The sequence below is a fragment of the Puntigrus tetrazona genome, chromosome 3, assembly GCF_018831695.1.
Source record: "Puntigrus tetrazona isolate hp1 chromosome 3, ASM1883169v1, whole genome shotgun sequence".
Taxonomy (NCBI): Eukaryota; Metazoa; Chordata; class Actinopteri; order Cypriniformes; family Cyprinidae; genus Puntigrus; species Puntigrus tetrazona.
Window position 1 is genome coordinate 1,186,733 of NC_056701.1, and position 17,469 is coordinate 1,204,201.

The following is a 17,469-nucleotide window of genomic DNA, read 5'->3' on the forward strand; positions in this document are numbered from 1 at the left end:
GCCTGTTTTGAATGTCTTCCTCGCTGTAGAATGGCAGACACCTTCTGCTTTTTATGGGTGCTCACACTGGCTGACGATCAGTTAATCAAAGCATTTGCATTTTTGTTCAATTAAAAATGACACCGTGCAATATGTCACATCTGAGGTTTTATTTTCCAAATTCCAAGACCTAGAAAGAATACAGCTCTCTCTCTATATATTGTAATGAACAGGTTTGACTACATTAGTATTTTCCTTGAGTGCAAATCCTAATGCTAAAGCATAATATGGTATAACTGTGTGCTTCTAACCGCAAAGCAAACCATCTGAACACCTCTGGAATGACTTTAAATGCAGACCTTGAGCCAAAACCCCCGAAATGACTTACGCTCATATTAGACACTTTCAAAACCAAGTACATAAATCGTCTTTAAATCTTTGTCTCCACAGTTTTGGAAATGCCTCCCGTTTTTTGAAGGGGGTGTCAGTGCATGCAGAGTTTTTTTCTGCTTTAAGTCACACCAGAAGAACCTGGCCTAAAAGGGTCCTGTGCCTCCAAAAATCCCCAATGGAAATTCCTAAAGTATCAAAACCTGTTCGTTACAAAAAGCGGCGTCCCAATGCTTTTCGCAACGCAGATAAACAGACAGACTGTGAGACTGTGTGCATTAATGCGACAATAGCTTCATTTGTTCTTTCTTCCAGTCAAACAGGGCTTCTTTCCATCACGGTGTCCTAACGGCATCCTGCCTCACTTCTCTCTCGTCTCTCTCTCTGTGTTTTCTCCCACACACACTCCTACTGTCACTCCACGGCTGTCATATGCTCAGAATTCCCCACCTCCTCATGCAGGCCTCCACCGCCGAAAATAAGAGCTCGCACAACAACCGCGGGTCTCCATAGAAACCGTGCAGCGGCCGCTCTTAAATCTCTAAAAGGAAATAATCTGGACAGAAACACATCAGAGGTCACAAAACCAGCGTTCACACAGACTCTGTCGAACCCTTCGAGTGGTGCGTTAGTGATGTTTTTAGCCTCCTCAAGGCGTTAAAAATAGGTTATTTATTGGCAACGGTTCCAATAAAGAACATCAGTGCAATCTTTCTGGTAGTTCAGTGGTGAATGAGGCCTTCAAAGCAAGCAAAATGTTCTAGAAACTGGTGTTTTAGGAAATGTTCACTAGTGCTTTTGGAAATCTATCCTGTATTTATATATATATTTTTTATTATTATTATTATTTTTATAATTCAGAGAGATATGAACACCCAGAGCGTGAACATGTCACCCAGAGGAGACAGAAAGAGATGCGGGAGAACATTTGGGTTTGGACACTAAAATACTTTGACAAGAGGAGGAAGAGAGATACGTTCCCTCTAAGAATAGCAGAAAATCTGTGGCGCTGAAGAAAACGGAAAAACATTAAAAGTCGGTTATCCCACGGACAGAAGCAAAAAGCACGCATTCCCGCCGAGACAGCCCGTCAATGTCGTGAACAGGAGAGCGCGCGGCCGCATCTCGATCACGCCTGCGCTAATTTGGACGGAATTTCACTCGACATCAATCCGAAGTGAGCATAATCGCAGTGACAGGCTCACATCTCTCTCCTCCTCCTCCTCCGTTATCCGCCGGTCACCCACATGAGCGCGAGACCGCGAGGATGAGGAGGAGAGCGCGCGCGCGCTCGGAGATTACCGCGTGAGCGAAGTCAAAGCGAGGGATTAACCTGCGAAAACTACAAGAAAACACGAATTACACAAACACGCGTCGTGATAAAGATGGGTGTGTTCGGAGAATAAAAAAGAGAGAGAGAGAGAGAGAGAGAGAGAGAAAACAGGACAAGCGGACGGAGTGCGCGCGCGACGCCAAAACACCAAATGAGCGCGAGGAGAAGAGAAAATTACGGGGAGACCGTTTGCGGATGAGATATTTGCTTTCATAAGGTGAGCGATTTTTCATACCTTCGTGTGTGTGGCAAGTTTGTCTGACTGCTTGAAACGCCGTTAAAAGTTTTATTCCTAGTTCGTTTGCATAAAAGAATAATTTGCTGGCATTTGGACGACGATGTCGCAGCGTTTAGTGTGAAAATCTACCTATGTGGGTATATTACATGCTTATATGGCAATTATTATTATTAGGTCTATCATAATAGTATTATTACATTACTATATTAGTAATTTCATGTAAAAACAGCAACAAAAAATCATGTTAAATTATAGCCCACTTGATGCCTGATTAAAATTCTTAAATGATCAATTAAAGCTTTCATCTGTAATTTTTTTTAATAATAAAATGCACATAGGAAGGACTGAGGTACATGTCAAATGGATGGCGGGCGGGCGGACGGATAAATGCGTCTGAAACGGAGAAAAGAAACTTGGGTGTTGTAATGAAAAGAGATTATTCTGTGTTGGAGATCACGCACTGACCGCGCGCCGCATCTGGAGCTTTGCCGGATTTACCGCGCGCGCGGAAACGTACCTGCGCGTCACGTTTTACGCCACAGTCTCAATCCCGCAGATCTGAGTCGAACATCTGCTGCGAGACGAGCCCTCCGCGCTCGCTTCGAAGAAATTACACGCGTTTTGATCAGGTTTACATTGTCTTTACCACAGAACTAACCGGCGGTAACCGACGAAGCGGTTTGAACTGCAAGCGCGGGAAACTAGAGTTCTGTGGCGCGGTTTTTTGGCGTTGGCGCGCGTTTCGGACAGTTTCCAGTGGAAAGCGCTTAATGTGCCGGAGAATCTGCCGCGTGACTTCACTTGATTCCCCTGATCAATAAGACCTTAATGCACTTAATGCACTGACAAAAACAAAATGTTTCCGAAGCACGGTTTTAACTTCACTTATCTATCGTTATAGAATAGACACACGCTTAATATCACACGTTTACATAAACTGGCGGGAAAATCATGCGTTATTTAAATATGGTAATCGGTACTATGGTATATGTGAAAGCATGACAGCATTTTTTGTGATATAAAGTCTATAGAGTTACACGAAATACACAAAGCCAATGTACCGAGCCACAAAAGGTATCGAAATCAAACTTACGTCGTTATATTGTTTACTGTAAGAGACGTTTATATAGTTTCTATTACTGAAGAAACGCTCGCTGGGACTGTTGTACGAACCCAAAAAACAAAGCCTTCTGAGAAAATGACACTATACACAAAATCAGGAGTTCTCCCGGCACACACTCAGAGAAGATTCATCATTTAACCAGTAAAGAATAATAAATATATCAGATTAAATCTGCTCAAGTCCAAAGTCACCTTCTGTCAATGTGTGCTGCTGTCATGTTAATCCCACACACACACACACACACACACACACACACACACACACGCGGACAGACGGATGGACGTCTCAGATTACAGCGCAGGATTCTTAGGGTTCATTTCTCTGGATCTGCTTCGTATCGCTGGTAGAAACGAGAGATGAAGAGATTATTCAGATATCATTGGATTAGGAATCAAGAAACGTCTTCACACACACACACACACACGAATCAGAGATTGAGTGTGTGTTCGTGTTGTGTAACAAAGGTTAAGTCCATTTTCATTGTAAAGAGCAGTTATTGAGTCCTGTAGACGTTTTCATCTCAAGCAATCCCGCTCTCTCCTCAAACTATTTAATGTCATTTAACTTGACCGTTCTTCACAAACAGTATCTTAGAGGAGGTGTGTGTGTGTGTGTGTGTGTGTGTGTGTCAAGAAACGCAGAAAACCGCCCTTCAGACATGACTACAGCGACTTTAAACAACATCCACCACAAACCCACCCTCCAAACGGAAAGGGTCTGACATTTTATTTGAGCTATCAACAGATTACTGTACGTTTAACCAAGAACTTTTAGCATAAACAACTTTACGTTGATTAATAAAAAAACATAATTCACTCATAAATTGGATCCAGTCAGTTAGATCCATTTCGGTTCAAATCAACGCTAAGCTTTAGCATGCAAACTTCCAATAAGAGATTAGATGTGTGCATTAAGCAGACGCTTTTATTGCAAGGACACTTAAATTGCACACAGTTTTACATTTTATCATCTCTTGCTTTCCCTGGAAAAATCAAACCCGTGATCTCGGCGCTTTACTGTTTAAGCTACAGGAAAGACTGCTAGCCACGTTAGCGGCTAGCCACGTTAGCGACGCAACGGTAAAAACCTTACAGAAAGTCACATTTTAACACGTAATCTTATCCAGTTTTATGCTAAGCGCTGGGCTTTATCGAAATGTACTTTTCAGACAAGACGTTTCAAGTGAAGACACACAATAACAAGTTGGTCAGCAGAAGCTAATTCTTATCTTTTTTTGTATTTCCGCATTTTGTACAAATCGAATGTTTAATTACTCTTTGGAGCCGCTGTATATGTTATACATTTTGAATCTAAAAATACAAGTCTAAATATAGAGCTGGACATTTAGAGAACATGCTGTTAGCCTACATCTGAATGTGTGTGTGTGTGTGTGTGTGGGCTATTTTAGCAGCTGCTTTGACCCAGATCACAGCATCCAAACCAGAAGACAAACAGAGTGTGTGTCCGCATGGCATCTCCCCGACTGACGAGCCTCTGTTTCTCTGTCCGCAGTGTGTGACACAAAGCAGATCCAGGTGTGTCAGGATGCCGATACCCAATCTTTCCGGGTAAACGGAGAACACCGCTGTGTCGTGTCACTGAAGAACGCAGCGCACACACACACACACACACACTGAAGATCAAACACAGCATGGGAACCAACAGAGCCAACAGGTAAGAGGAGAACGTGCGCATAGTTTACCCAATTCTGGTTCTTTCTAATATTGCAACTTTTATTTGGAGGGATCAGTCTATGTGATGCAATTAAAAAAAAAGTTTGCTTCGAAGTTAATTTGTCTCGGACTCAGAAGCTGGTGACAAATAGGAGCAAAGAAAATAATAAAGCGTGAAGAGGCTGAAGCTAAAGAGCCCGGTGAACATCTGATGGTGTTCATGTTCGTTTACCGAAGGCTTTGGTTCTTCCGATACCGTAAACACCACACGCCTGAGGAGTAATTAGATCATTTTAATAAACACACGGTTCACAGAAACTGTATTATTCTGTCAACATTTGCTCAAGTCCTTCAAACCTCACGACTTTAATTTGGCACACGATGGAGGATATTTAGAGAGTGGGCAGCCATGCTTGTTTTGTTCCATGTGTTTAGAAAGGTTTGGAAGAACATAAGAGAGGGTAAACGATGACAGAATGCTCCTTTTTGGGTTAAAAGTCCTTTTAAAAATGGAAGAAAAGCGGACAGGATTCAACTCAACTCAAAAAATGTGTGTTAAATGCTGCTTTTCTAGAACAAGACCATCTTAGACCTTAAAGATCAAGATTATGAGCTATTTTACCTCCATGTCATGTCTTCTTTTAGATTAGTGGAAAGAAAACATCCAAAAAGTGTTTGTTTTATTGTACTTTTTCTATTTGAGCCTGTAGATTTCAATTGCAATATATCATTCTCCAATAATATGTTTCTCCAATTTGGCCTCATTTCCATATACCAACAGTTTTATTCCTTCCTGTATACTGAAGGTATTTGCTGAAGGCTTTGGTCAAATATCACTGATTTTGAGTGTTTCACTGTATATGTATTTGTTCATAGTCCAGTACTTCTAATGGTGTTTTTCCACTTCAGCAGCACTTACAAACACCAAACGGTACAGTTTTATTCCTCTCGATATTCTGATGGATTATACCGAAGGGTTTGCTCATATTTCATTTGGCCGGTTTTATATATTTGCGTTTTTTTAGATTTCCTAAAACAATTATCTCTACTTCAACAGCACTTACAAACACCAACCTTTAGAGGTTTATTTCTCTCTATATTCTGATGATTTTTTCCGAGGGATCTGTTCGTGCATCGTAGCGTTATTAGTTTTACCGATCGTTATCCGGGAATAACTAACCATGGAATGTGGCAACCGACCAATCAGAATCGAGTATTTCACGTAGCCGTGTAATAAATAACGATGCCGGTTTCTTTTCCGTCCGTGAACGGTATTTTCTGATGAAGAAAACCCCTTAATACTCCCATAAACTCTAACACGAAAACAAAATCAGGCAAGAAGTTTGAAATTTTAGTTTATTTCCGGTTTTCAGATAAATATGCCAATCTGTGCACCTTTAACTAGATAACACCCCATTGGGATATTCAACTTGTAGAACATTTCCCTTGACTTTCTGAGGATGGGAAAAAGCTTAAAATCATAAACGTCAGGCCAAAATCTTTAGTGTTAATGTTAACAGCCAGATTTCATATTTTTATCGTTTGACAGGCAGAGTAATAGAGATGAATAAAAATTGACTGTCACTCTAGTGCTCCACCAAACATCAGGAGAAGATTGAGAGCACCATCAGACTCTCTTTATTTGCTCATTAGCGTGTGTGTGTGTGTGTGTGTGTGAGAGGGCTCAGGATATAATCCCTAAACCTTCACTGACCGCAATCCTGATATGGCTAAATGACTGGCCTTCCCTCATAATCCCAGAAGAGGGCAGGTAACGCACACCTGAGGCCCTCATATACCTTCACTCACAAAAATCTGAAGATAGGGACAGGGAAACCGTGGAGACGCCAAGCGGGCCAGACGCCGACGGAAGCTTCGGGTGAAGGTCCGGGAGGTTCATCTGGAGAATCCGCCGGGTGTTTCTGCAGAGAGACGCATTAGTGACTCATGGTTTATCTGGAGTGAGTGTGTGTCCTTTAGAGCGGTCACTGGAAAGAACAAACGCTCCAATCAGATTACAGCGCTTCACCTGTCCTCCCGCGGCTCCAAAAACTCACATTTCACACCTTCACTTATTTATATGAGCTGCGTCATGCAATGCAGAGAGTTTCAGAGCGGCTTCATAGACGTGAAAAGAGAAACCGGTCAATCATGAAAGCCATTGAAGTTCTGCTGGAAAACAGTCTTTAGCTCAAAGATCATTCAATTACGTTCGCAGTTTTTAGCTATCTGTAACTATTCAAAGCAATTCATGGAGAGAAACGGATGTATAACGTTTGAGAAATAGAAGAAAAAGTAAAAATATATAAAAAGCTAATTTAAAATAACATAAACATGCCTAACACTATAACTGAAATAAAATCAACGGTAATATTTAAAAATGAACACAAAAGCATGTGAAATGAACATTCAGCGAAAACCAATACAAAGACTGAAAATCAGAATCAAATGCATGAGTCTGGTTATATTAAAGAAAACATTAAAAAGCACATGAAATTACTCAAAACATGTATAAAAATTGTGCATGCTTTGAAGAAGTGAGATGCAAAAATTCTATGTGCCCTATTTTTTCACTAATAAACATGCATTTGCATAAAAAAAACATAAAAAGTATTAATTTAAGGTACATTAGAAAAAGGTGCTATTAAGTGGCAATTAAGTAGTTAAATTCAGCGATTAATCGCAATTAAATATTTTAATCAATTGACAGCCCTGTACAATAACCGGAATGAAAAAGAAAACAGAAAATATATAAATTAAAGAAAAATTATTCTCCATCACTCTTCATTTTATTAAAAAAATTAATTTGAATCCATTATGTCTGGTTTCTAATTTAAACAATTGCATTGTGTTAAACTGACTGAAACAGTCATATTTAATTTAATTAATCTAATATTAATATATATTAATAATACTTAATATTTGTTATTAACTTAATAAACTTAAGTAGGCCCAAACTAATATTTGACACAAGTTTACGGAAATCAATAAAGTTACTTAAATGCAGACAAACTTAATTACGTGGAACTTACTTAAAAAATTAAGTAAGGCCAACATATCATTTTTTTGAGTGTATTTCACAATATTAAAACTTGTGATGTCAAACATTCAGCATATATTATGCAACATAATAGCAAAACTGAAAATGGTTAATAACTATAATTATTCAGCAAAATGTTCCTTTAATTCAGGTTGTGAAAAAAATCCATCTGAAGACTGTTCTGTTGTCCCTCTCAGGTACAGCATCGTGTCCCCTGATGAAGAGGGCCTGAAGATCTCCACCCTCGGCCTCCACAATGGCCACGGCACCGGACGGCTCCACTCGCCCGGAGGAGAGGCGGGGCCAAGCGCGGCGTCAGCGGTGATGAGGACCAGCTACAACGGGAAGATCTCCACGTCCGGCCGCGGCCAGCTGAGGAGCCGCTTCGTCAAGAAGAACGGCCAGTGCAACGTGGTTTTCGCCAACATGGACGACAAGCCGCGGCGGTACCTGGCGGACATCTTCACGACATGCGTGGACATCCGCTGGCGCTACCTGCTGATGATCTTCTGCTCCACCTTCTTGTTCTCCTGGCTGGTGTTCGGCTTGATCTTCTACAGCGTGTCTTTAGCGCACGGGGACTTCGATAAAGATCGCGGGAGCGGCGGCAAGCCCTGGAAACCATGTCTGCTGCACGTCGAGGGCTTCGTCGGCGCCTTCCTCTTCTCGATCGAGACGCAAACCACGATCGGCTACGGCTGGCGCTGCGTAACTGAAGAGTGCCCGGTAGCGATCGTGACCGTCGTGGTGCAATCGATCGTCGGCTGCATCATTGACTCCTTCATGATCGGCACCATCATGGCCAAAATGGCGCGTCCGAAGAAGCGGAACCAAACCTTGCTGTTTTCGCACAACGCTGTGATTTCGTTGCGTGACGGGAAGCTGTGTTTAATGTGGCGCGTCGGGAACCTCCGGCGGAGTCACATCGTCGAGGCCCACGTTCGCGCGCAGCTAATCCGGCCTTACGTGACGGCGGAGGGGGAGTTCATCCCGCTGGAACAGATGGATTTAAACGTGGGTTACGACGAAGGCACGGACCGACTCTTCTTGGTGTCGCCGCTAGTCATCGTGCACGAAATCGACGAGGACTCGCCGCTTTGGGGAATGAGCCGGGCGGATCTCGAATCGGACGACTTCGAGATCGTGGTGATCCTGGAGGGGATGGTGGAGGCGACGGCGATGACCACGCAGGCGCGCAGCTCCTACCTTTCCCGCGAGATCCTCTGGGGCCACCGCTTCGAGCCGGTCATCTTCGAGGACTGCGACCGCTACCAGGTCGATTACGCGCATTTCCACAAGACCTACGAGGTTCCCTCGACGCCCGCCTGCAGCGCTAAAGAGCTGAGCGAGCTGAGCGGCCGGCGCTCGGCGGGGTCGTCCCGCTCCGTGACGCCGGACGGCCGGGCGCAGACGCTCTTGCCGCCGCACTCGCCCAGCGCCTTCTGCTACGAGAACGAGGTGGCGCTGTGCTGCGGGGAGGACGAGGACCAGCTGACCGACGCTCCCACAGACTTCCAGAAAATGTTCCAGGATTCGGCCACCATGACCTCCGGAAACAACATGCTCTGCGTGCTCGACATGGACAATCAGATCGAGTTTGACATTCTCCAGACTGCTATACCTCTCGACCCCATGACTTACAAGAGCGAGTCCGAGATATGACCGTCCCTCGAGTACACGCTTTCATTTAAATACGTTTATATAGACATTAATGTAAATGAACGCAATTTATTACACTGAGGTCATAAAAATGCATTGATATTGATTTATATAAACGCGTTACGTAAATATTGAATAATTTACTTAAATATAAAAATAGAACATTAAGCATATAAATATTTAAATGCAGCTATAAAAACGCATTTATATACAAATATGCACTGATATAAGTAAACAAATGCATTCAGTTACATGAAATGCATTTAAAAATACAGTCATACAACAAGTTCATGCATATAAACATAAAACCATAACTAGCACAGCCATATTTGTAGCCGAAAATACATTGTATGGGTCAAATATCATGCCTCAAATCTTTAGTATATTAAGTAAACACTGTAAATATATTTTAAAATATTTTTGATTATTAACATTCATTGCTACGAACTTAAATTGCTATTTTCTTAATTTTTTCGGCACCCTCTGATTCCAGATTTTCAAGTATCTCAAGTACTCGCTTATATAAGTGTATTATATAAATGTTATACATCCAAATTATTTACTTGCATAAATAAATATACTTAATATAAGTAACACATTTATAGATAAATAAGCATTTAAATAAAAAAACATTGACTATATTTATATTAATAAATACTTCCGTCTATTATTTATATATAAATAAATCGCCTTGCCTGCATTGGTTTTGTACTTTGCTCATCGCAGTCTTCCCCAAAGGAGGAAGTGGGTGTGTCCGGCCCCAAGGGACGCGTGACCCTAAAGGTCATGACCCCGTGCCGTGTCACACAAATGGTCATTGATGAGGCTCCCAGCAGAGATGAAACGCATCCTGGCTGGAGCTGACGACCGAAAATAAGAGCCATGCCAAGAAGACTGAAACAAGCGAAGCACCAAAGGAGTCGAGCTCAGGACAGACTGACCTTTCTCTCTCTTCATGTGGACCGTTACTGTAAATATGACACAAAAAAACCTGTTCACGTCTTCAGGCAAAATGGATCCATGTGCTTCATTGATGTTGTTTGACGCTAAATAACAAGAGTTCACCAGGTCACAACAGTGCAATAAACTGATACGTGTGTAGATGAAACCACCGGAACTACCTTTAATAGTTAAACTATACCTGTGAGTTCAACAAAACACTTGACTTGACGTCAAATTTGAAGGGATGGAAAAAATGAAAGCTGTGAACGCTGCCTGAAATTAATTAATTAATTATCGAATCTTCCCGCGTTCGAAGCAATGACGCATGCTAGTTTCTAGCGTCACGAGTTAAAACTACGGAAGCCCGTTGATGCTAGTAGGAGATCTGCGCTTGTCTCAGTCCAGAATTAGTTCCTCACAGTCAGTAACTGTTTTTTGGTAGTTTTCTCACATCTACTCTTTTGTTTTGTCTGTGTTCCGAGGCTTCCACGCGATCATGCTAACTCAAGCCGAGATCCCGGGCTAGTTTTAGAATGACGTCGTGTGGTTTTGCGCGTTTAAAAGGGAACGAGGTTTAATGTGATTTATGTTGACGTGTGTTTGTGGAAAAAGCACTTTCTCTGTCGGTCTGTACCGTGAACCCCGGGCAGACGGACGCGGTCGTGCAAGCTTTCGTGTATAGCCTAAACTAGTATGCTAGCAATGCTAATGTTTTCCACGTTTCCCCAGACTTTCCTCCGGCTGACTTCTGACGTGTGTAAATATAAAGCTGCTGCATGATGGGAATCTTTTACGCGTCTTCCCGTTTGAAAATCTTCCGATGGAGAAACTTTACTTGAAAGCGTCGAAAACTCCTGAAATGCACTTTATCTTGTTGTGTTGCACCTTCTCATGTGATACTGAAATAAATCTTTCTACTGCACCTCTTCTGAGCGTCTGAGCCCGCGTGAGGCGGCGTACGTCGCTGATCACGTGACCTCCGCGTGAGACTCGAACTCGACTCCTGAAACGCGACGCAACCCCGCAGCTGCTCGCTAAAAGAGATACACGTTATTTGCAAAAGGAGATAAGATCGCACACGTGATTACCAGATTTCACCGGCGGGGGGAGCAAGACGCTCATTTTACAACATCTCACACACACACACACACACACACACACACACACACACACACACACACACACACACACACTCACACACACACACACACACAGCACAGCGCCCCTGCTGCTCACCCGTGCTCTTTTTACTTCTTTATTTATCCAGTGTCACGAGAACAAATACACACGTGACCAAATAAACATTAGCTGCCAGACGATTAAAAAAAAGGAAAACATATTTTTAGAGCATTACATATTTAGGTTTAATTTAAAGGCATTCATAAAATGTCTTCTTCTCTCTGTGTGTGTGTGTGTGTGTGTGTGTGTGTGTGTGTGTGTGGAAAATATAGGCATTTCTATCACACACTCAACTTCATGTTAAAATAGAATTACAAAGCTTTCCAAAATAATCCTGGATCTCACTGCTTTCTACAAATTAACACCTAGGCTACAAAAAAAAAGTAATAGAAAAATACAACATTCAATATATTTAAAAAGAGAAATATATGTTATTCACGTAAAAAAATAAAATAAAATATATATATAAACATATATATATATATATATATATATATATATATATATATATATATATATATATTTATTTTTTTTTTTTTTCACAGGCACTCTTTGAGTCCTACATAAAGCGTGAAAAACCAAGTGTTTTATATCAACACGACACAAACGGAACACTTTCTTAGAACCAACATTCTAACAAGGTTCTCTTAGGGTTCCAGACTTTCTTCTAAAACGCTAACAGAACGTTCAAACTTATTTGCTTTTTAATAAAGATGTTTACAGGCGTTCATTCTTCATGGACGTGCTGCACTCGTGAAATGTTTTAGCTGTCAGAATATTTCAAACGAAGGGTTGTAAAAAGAATAGATTAGTAGTATAGTATATAGTATATGTTTTATAACTCAATGGACTCTTAATGTTCTCTCAGGTTCTCTCTCTCTCAGTAATCCCGTGTGTTCTTGAGTCTCAGACAGAAGCAGTAGAGGGAGACAGAGAGACAGGAAACATTCAGAAGCCACCCTTAACTAGTCTTAACTAGAACTAGTCTGCTCAGTCTATCTTCCTCTTAAACTGATTCAGAAAAAGGTTAAGGCTATTTCTGAATAATTTAAGTCTCAAAACAAAGAAAAGAAAAGAAAGAAAAACCATTAGATGACTAATTTGTAACACTAATCTAATCGGGTTACGAGAGCGGCCCCTAACAGTGACCTTTGACCTCAAGGGTCAGAATAAAAGTTCAAAGGCAAGAACTTTCTTCATTTTTCTTTCGTGTTTAAATGTGTTTTGTTGTAGATATTCTTTTAGCTGGTTTTAGTTGGTTACGGGTTTGAACTCTTTCCATCCCGTCTTAAACCACGTCAAGTGCAGGAAGTGACATCATGGGATGTTTTCCAGCGTCACTTCATCACTGACATCGCGTGCCACAAAAATTATTGAAAAAAAAGACATTTTAATTGAACTAATGTTATTAAACTAATGCTATAAATTGATTTGAATTAGTTGAGTTAGTATACTGTGCACTCAAACATGAAATATTATTTAGCTATTATATTTTAGCAGTTTAGTACAGTTTAAGTCACTGAAGCAGCATCGAGGCTTAAAAAAAAGCATAAAATATATATTAAAATATTACATATTACATTTTTAAAAAAATTATATAAAAAAATTGAAATAAAAGTAAAATAAAAGTATAATATATGTATAATATTTACATATTTTTTATCCTTTAAGAAAAGTATATATATATATATATATATATATATATATATATATATATATATATATATATATATATATATATATATATATATCCTGCAGTCAATTTAATTACATGTAAAAAAAAACATGAGAGACAGAGAGAGAGAGAGAGAGAGAGAGAGAGAGAGAGAGAGAGAGAGAGAGAGAGAGAGAGAGAGAGAGAGAGAGAGAGAGAGAGAGAGAGAGAGAGAGAGAGAGAGAGAGAGAGAGAGAGAGAGAGAGAGAGAGAGAGAGAGAGAGAGAGAGAGAGAGAGAGAGAGAGAGAGAGAGAGAGAGAGAGAGAGAGAGAGAGAGAGAGAGAGAGAGAGAGAGAGAGAGAGAGAGAGAGAGAGAGAGAGAGAGAGAGAGAGAGAGAGAGAGAGAGAGAGAGAGAGAGAGAGAGAGAGAGAGAGAGAGACAGAGAGAGACAGAGAGAGAGAGAGAGAGAGAGAGAGAGAGAGAGAGAGAGAGAGAGAGAGAGAGAGAGAGAGAGAGACAGAGAGAGAGAGAGAGAGAGAGAGAGAGAGAGAGAGAGAGAGAGAGAGAGAGAGAGAGAGAGAGAGAGAGAGAGAGAGAGAGAGAGAGAGAGAGAGAGAGAGAGAGAGAGAGAGAGAGAGAGAGAGAGAGAGAGAGAGAGAGAGAGAGAGAGAGAGAGAGAGAGAGAGAGAGAGAGAGAGAGAGAGAGAGAGAGAGAGAGAGACAGAGAGAGAGAGAGAGAGAGAGAGAGAGAGAGAGAGAGAGAGAGAGAGAGAGAGAGAGAGAGAGAGAGAGAGAGAGAGAGAGAGAGAGAGAGAGAGAGAGAGAGAGAGAGAGAGAGAGAGAGAGAGAGAGAGAGAGAGAGAGAGAGAGAGAGAGAGAGAGAGAGAGAGAGAGAGAGAGAGAGAGAGAGAGAGAGAGAGAGAGAGAGAGAGAGAGAGAGAGAGAGAGAGAGAGAGAGAGAGAGAGAGAGAGAGAGAGAGAGAGAGAGAGAGAGAGAGAGAGAGAGAGAGAGAGAGAGAGAGAGAGAGAGAGAGAGAGAGAGAGAGAGAGAGAGAGAGAGAGAGAGAGAGAGAGAGAGAGAGAGAGAGACAGAGAGAGAGAGAGAGACAGAGAGAGAGAGAGAGAGAGAGAGAGAGAGAGAGAGAGAGAGAGAGAGAGAGAGAGAGAGAGAGAGAGAGAGAGAGAGAGAGAGAGAGAGAGAGAGAGAGAGAGAGAGAGAGAGAGAGAGAGAGAGAGACAGAGAGAGACAGAGAGAGAGAGAGAGAGAGAGAGAGAGAGAGAGAGAGAGAGAGAGAGAGAGAGAGAGAGAGAGAGAGAGAGAGAGAGAGAGAGAGAGAGAGAGAGAGAGAGAGAGACAGAGAGAGAGAGAGAGAGAGAGAGAGAGAGAGAGAGAGAGAGAGAGAGAGAGACAGAGACAGAGAGAGAGAGAGAGAGAGAGACAGAGAGAGACAGAGAGAGAGAGAGACAGAGAGAGAGAGAGAGAGAGAGAGAGAGAGAGAGAGAGAGAGAGAGAGAGAGAGAGAGAGAGAGAGAGAGAGAGAGAGAGAGAGAGAGAGAGAGAGAGAGAGAGAGAGAGAGAGAGAGAGAGAGAGAGAGAGAGAGAGAGAGAGAGAGAGAGAGACAGAGAGAGAGAGAGAGAGAGAGAGAGAGAGAGAGAGAGAGAGAGAGAGAGAGAGAGAGAGAGAGAGAGAGAGAGAGAGAGAGAGAGAGAGAGAGAGAGAGAGAGAGAGAGAGAGAGAGAGAGAGAGAGAGAGAGAGAGAGAGAGAGAGAGAGAGAGAGAGAGAGAGAGAGAGAGAGAGAGAGAGAGAGAGAGAGAGAGAGAGAGACAGAGAGAGAGAGAGAGAGAGAGAGAGAGAGAGAGAGAGAGAGAGAGAGAGAGAGAGAGAGAGAGAGAGAGAGAGAGAGAGAGAGAGAGAGAGAGAGAGAGAGAGAGAGAGAGAGAGAGAGAGAGAGAGAGAGAGACAGAGAGAGAGAGAGAGAGAGAGAGAGAGAGAGAGAGAGAGAGAGAGAGAGAGAGAGAGAGAGAGAGAGAGAGAGACAGAGAGAGAGAGAGAGAGAGAGAGAGAGAGAGAGAGAGAGAGAGAGAGAGAGAGAGAGAGAGAGAGAGAGACAGAGAGAGAGAGAGACAGAGAGAGAGAGAGAGAGAGAGAGAGAGAGAGAGAGAGAGAGAGAGAGAGAGAGAGAGAGAGAGAGAGAGAGAGAGAGAGAGAGAGAGAGAGAGAGAGAGAGAGAGAGAGAGAGAGACAGAGAGAGACAGAGAGACAGAGAGAGAGACAGAGAGAGAGAGAGAGAGAGAGAGACAGAGAGAGACAGAGAGAGAGAGAGAGAGAGAGAGAGAGAGAGAGAGAGAGAGAGAGAGAGAGAGAGAGAGAGAGAGAGACAGAGAGAGAGACAGAGACAGAGAGAGAGACAGAGAGAGAGAGAGAGAGAGAGAGAGAGAGAGAGAGAGAGAGAGAGAGACAGAGAGAGAGAGAGAGAGAGAGAGAGAGAGAGAGAGAGAGAGACAGAGAGAGAGAGAGAGAGAGAGAGAGAGAGAGAGAGAGAGAGAGAGAGAGAGAGAGAGAGAGACAGAGAGAGACAGAGAGAGAGAGAGAGAGAGAGAGAGAGAGAGAGTGATGAACCTGATAGTGCTGTATTGTGTGGGTCAGTAACAGAGGCTCATTGTCAGCGTTCACGGACCCCTGCGCTGCTTCATTCTCACAGACCCTGCTTCCTGTCTGACTCTCCAACGGCTTCAACATCTCTGGGTTCAGCCGTTTCACTCCAAACGCTTGCTTTTACTAAACGCATCGGTTTATTTAATTACGGTACAAGCGTTAATTAAAGTCACCGGCGCCTCCTGCCGGCAAACACTGCAAGTACAGTAAAAAACCCTTTCTGTGATTGGTGTGGACACATGCTTTAAAGCAGAAACTCCATTAAACTCCAGCTGAATGCTTTTGAGCTGAACACTTTTACAACACTAGTTTACCCATATTATAGTCTTTTGTTTTTGGTGTTTTGAATTTTTATATTTTATGCATATTTTTTGAATTTTGTATTTTTTTTAAACAAAGCTTATTAGTAGCGATAGCATTATTGTGCTTCGAACAGAAAAAAGACTGCAAAAAAGCTACAGTAAAAATCTGTGAAGTGGTTAAGTTACTATATACAGTAAAATCTGTTTAGATCGCATAATGCATGGTTTTTAAAAAGTAAAAACTATGCATCGTATTAAATGCCTTACTGAACAGAATGCTTTTAAGCTGGCATTTAGTTGATATTTATGTTTGTATTATATTTACTGTAAATTTAAGAGGATACTTTTTACCCTTTCTCCTCTCTCTCTCCATTTTATAAAGTTTTTATTAAATTTTTTTAAATGTTAAAAAAATAAATAAATAAATTATATATATATATATATATATATATATATATATATATATATATATATATATATATATATTTCAGGTAACTTTTTCATGGTTTTAGTTTTAATTAACTGTGATAAAACAGAAAGAAGAAATATCTACACTAAATTATTTTTACATTTAGTCATTTTACAGGCGCTTTTATCCAAAGTGACTTACAAATGGAGAACATATAAAGAGATTTAGCAAGATTCTTCAAATGAGTACAAGCTAGAAAGGGAAGAAAGAAGAAATAAAGAAAGAAAGTGACAAAGGTTCCTGTGAAGGAATTATATATATATATATATATATATATATATATATATATATATATATATATATAAATTTAGTTTTACCAATGAGGGTGAAAAAGATTTTTCTGACCTCACAGAGAGATATTTATATTTATTTCAAGGATAAACTGACTTCATTTCAATGTACTTCCTACAAAACGAGAGGAATATCTGCTGCTGAAGGTAATCTCAGCTCATTATGAGTCCAGCATCACACATGAAGAACGGCCGAAGGACAGAAACGAGAAGCGTTTGTTTTTCTGTCTGTTATGAGGAGATTCTTTGTGTCGCTGGAGCTCCATCAAACTAAACACACACACACACACACACACACACATCATGACAAAGCATCTGACGCATGTATGTGTGTGTGTGACGCAGATCTGGTTGAGCGTCAGTGCTTCGGAGGGTTAAAGATCAGCGTTGGAGACGCAAGCGGCCTGCGATCGTGTATCACGGCCAATCTAGAGATATGAAATAAAGCCACCGAAGGACATTTACACGCTGGTTTAGTGCTGGTCTAGACCACCTCAGTCCGCTAAAACACACCAAGTCTTCACAGAAGACCGAGAAA

General features: G+C 41.5%; 1 protein-coding gene across 1 annotated transcript; it reads left to right on the forward strand.

Annotated features, from left to right (window-relative positions):
* The first annotated feature begins 1,285 nt into the window (after nt 1–1,285).
* Nucleotides 1,286–11,306, forward strand: kcnj4 (potassium inwardly rectifying channel subfamily J member 4). Its single transcript, XM_043226742.1, has 3 exons — nt 1,286–1,919; nt 4,576–4,737; nt 7,974–11,306. Exons 2-3 carry the CDS (start codon nt 4,715–4,717, stop codon nt 9,436–9,438), a joined length of 1,488 nt encoding a protein of 495 aa, XP_043082677.1. The 5' UTR covers nt 1,286–1,919; nt 4,576–4,714; the 3' UTR covers nt 9,439–11,306.
* Nucleotides 11,307–17,469: the final 6,163 nt, after the last annotated feature.

Coding starts and splice junctions, on each gene's coding strand:
- kcnj4 (XM_043226742.1), top strand. CDS start 4,715: ATGGGAACCAACAGAGCCAACAG. Junction 4,738..7,973: donor GGAACCAACAGAGCCAACAG/GTAAGAGGAGAA, acceptor TGTCCCTCTCAG/GTACAGCATCGTGTCCCCTG.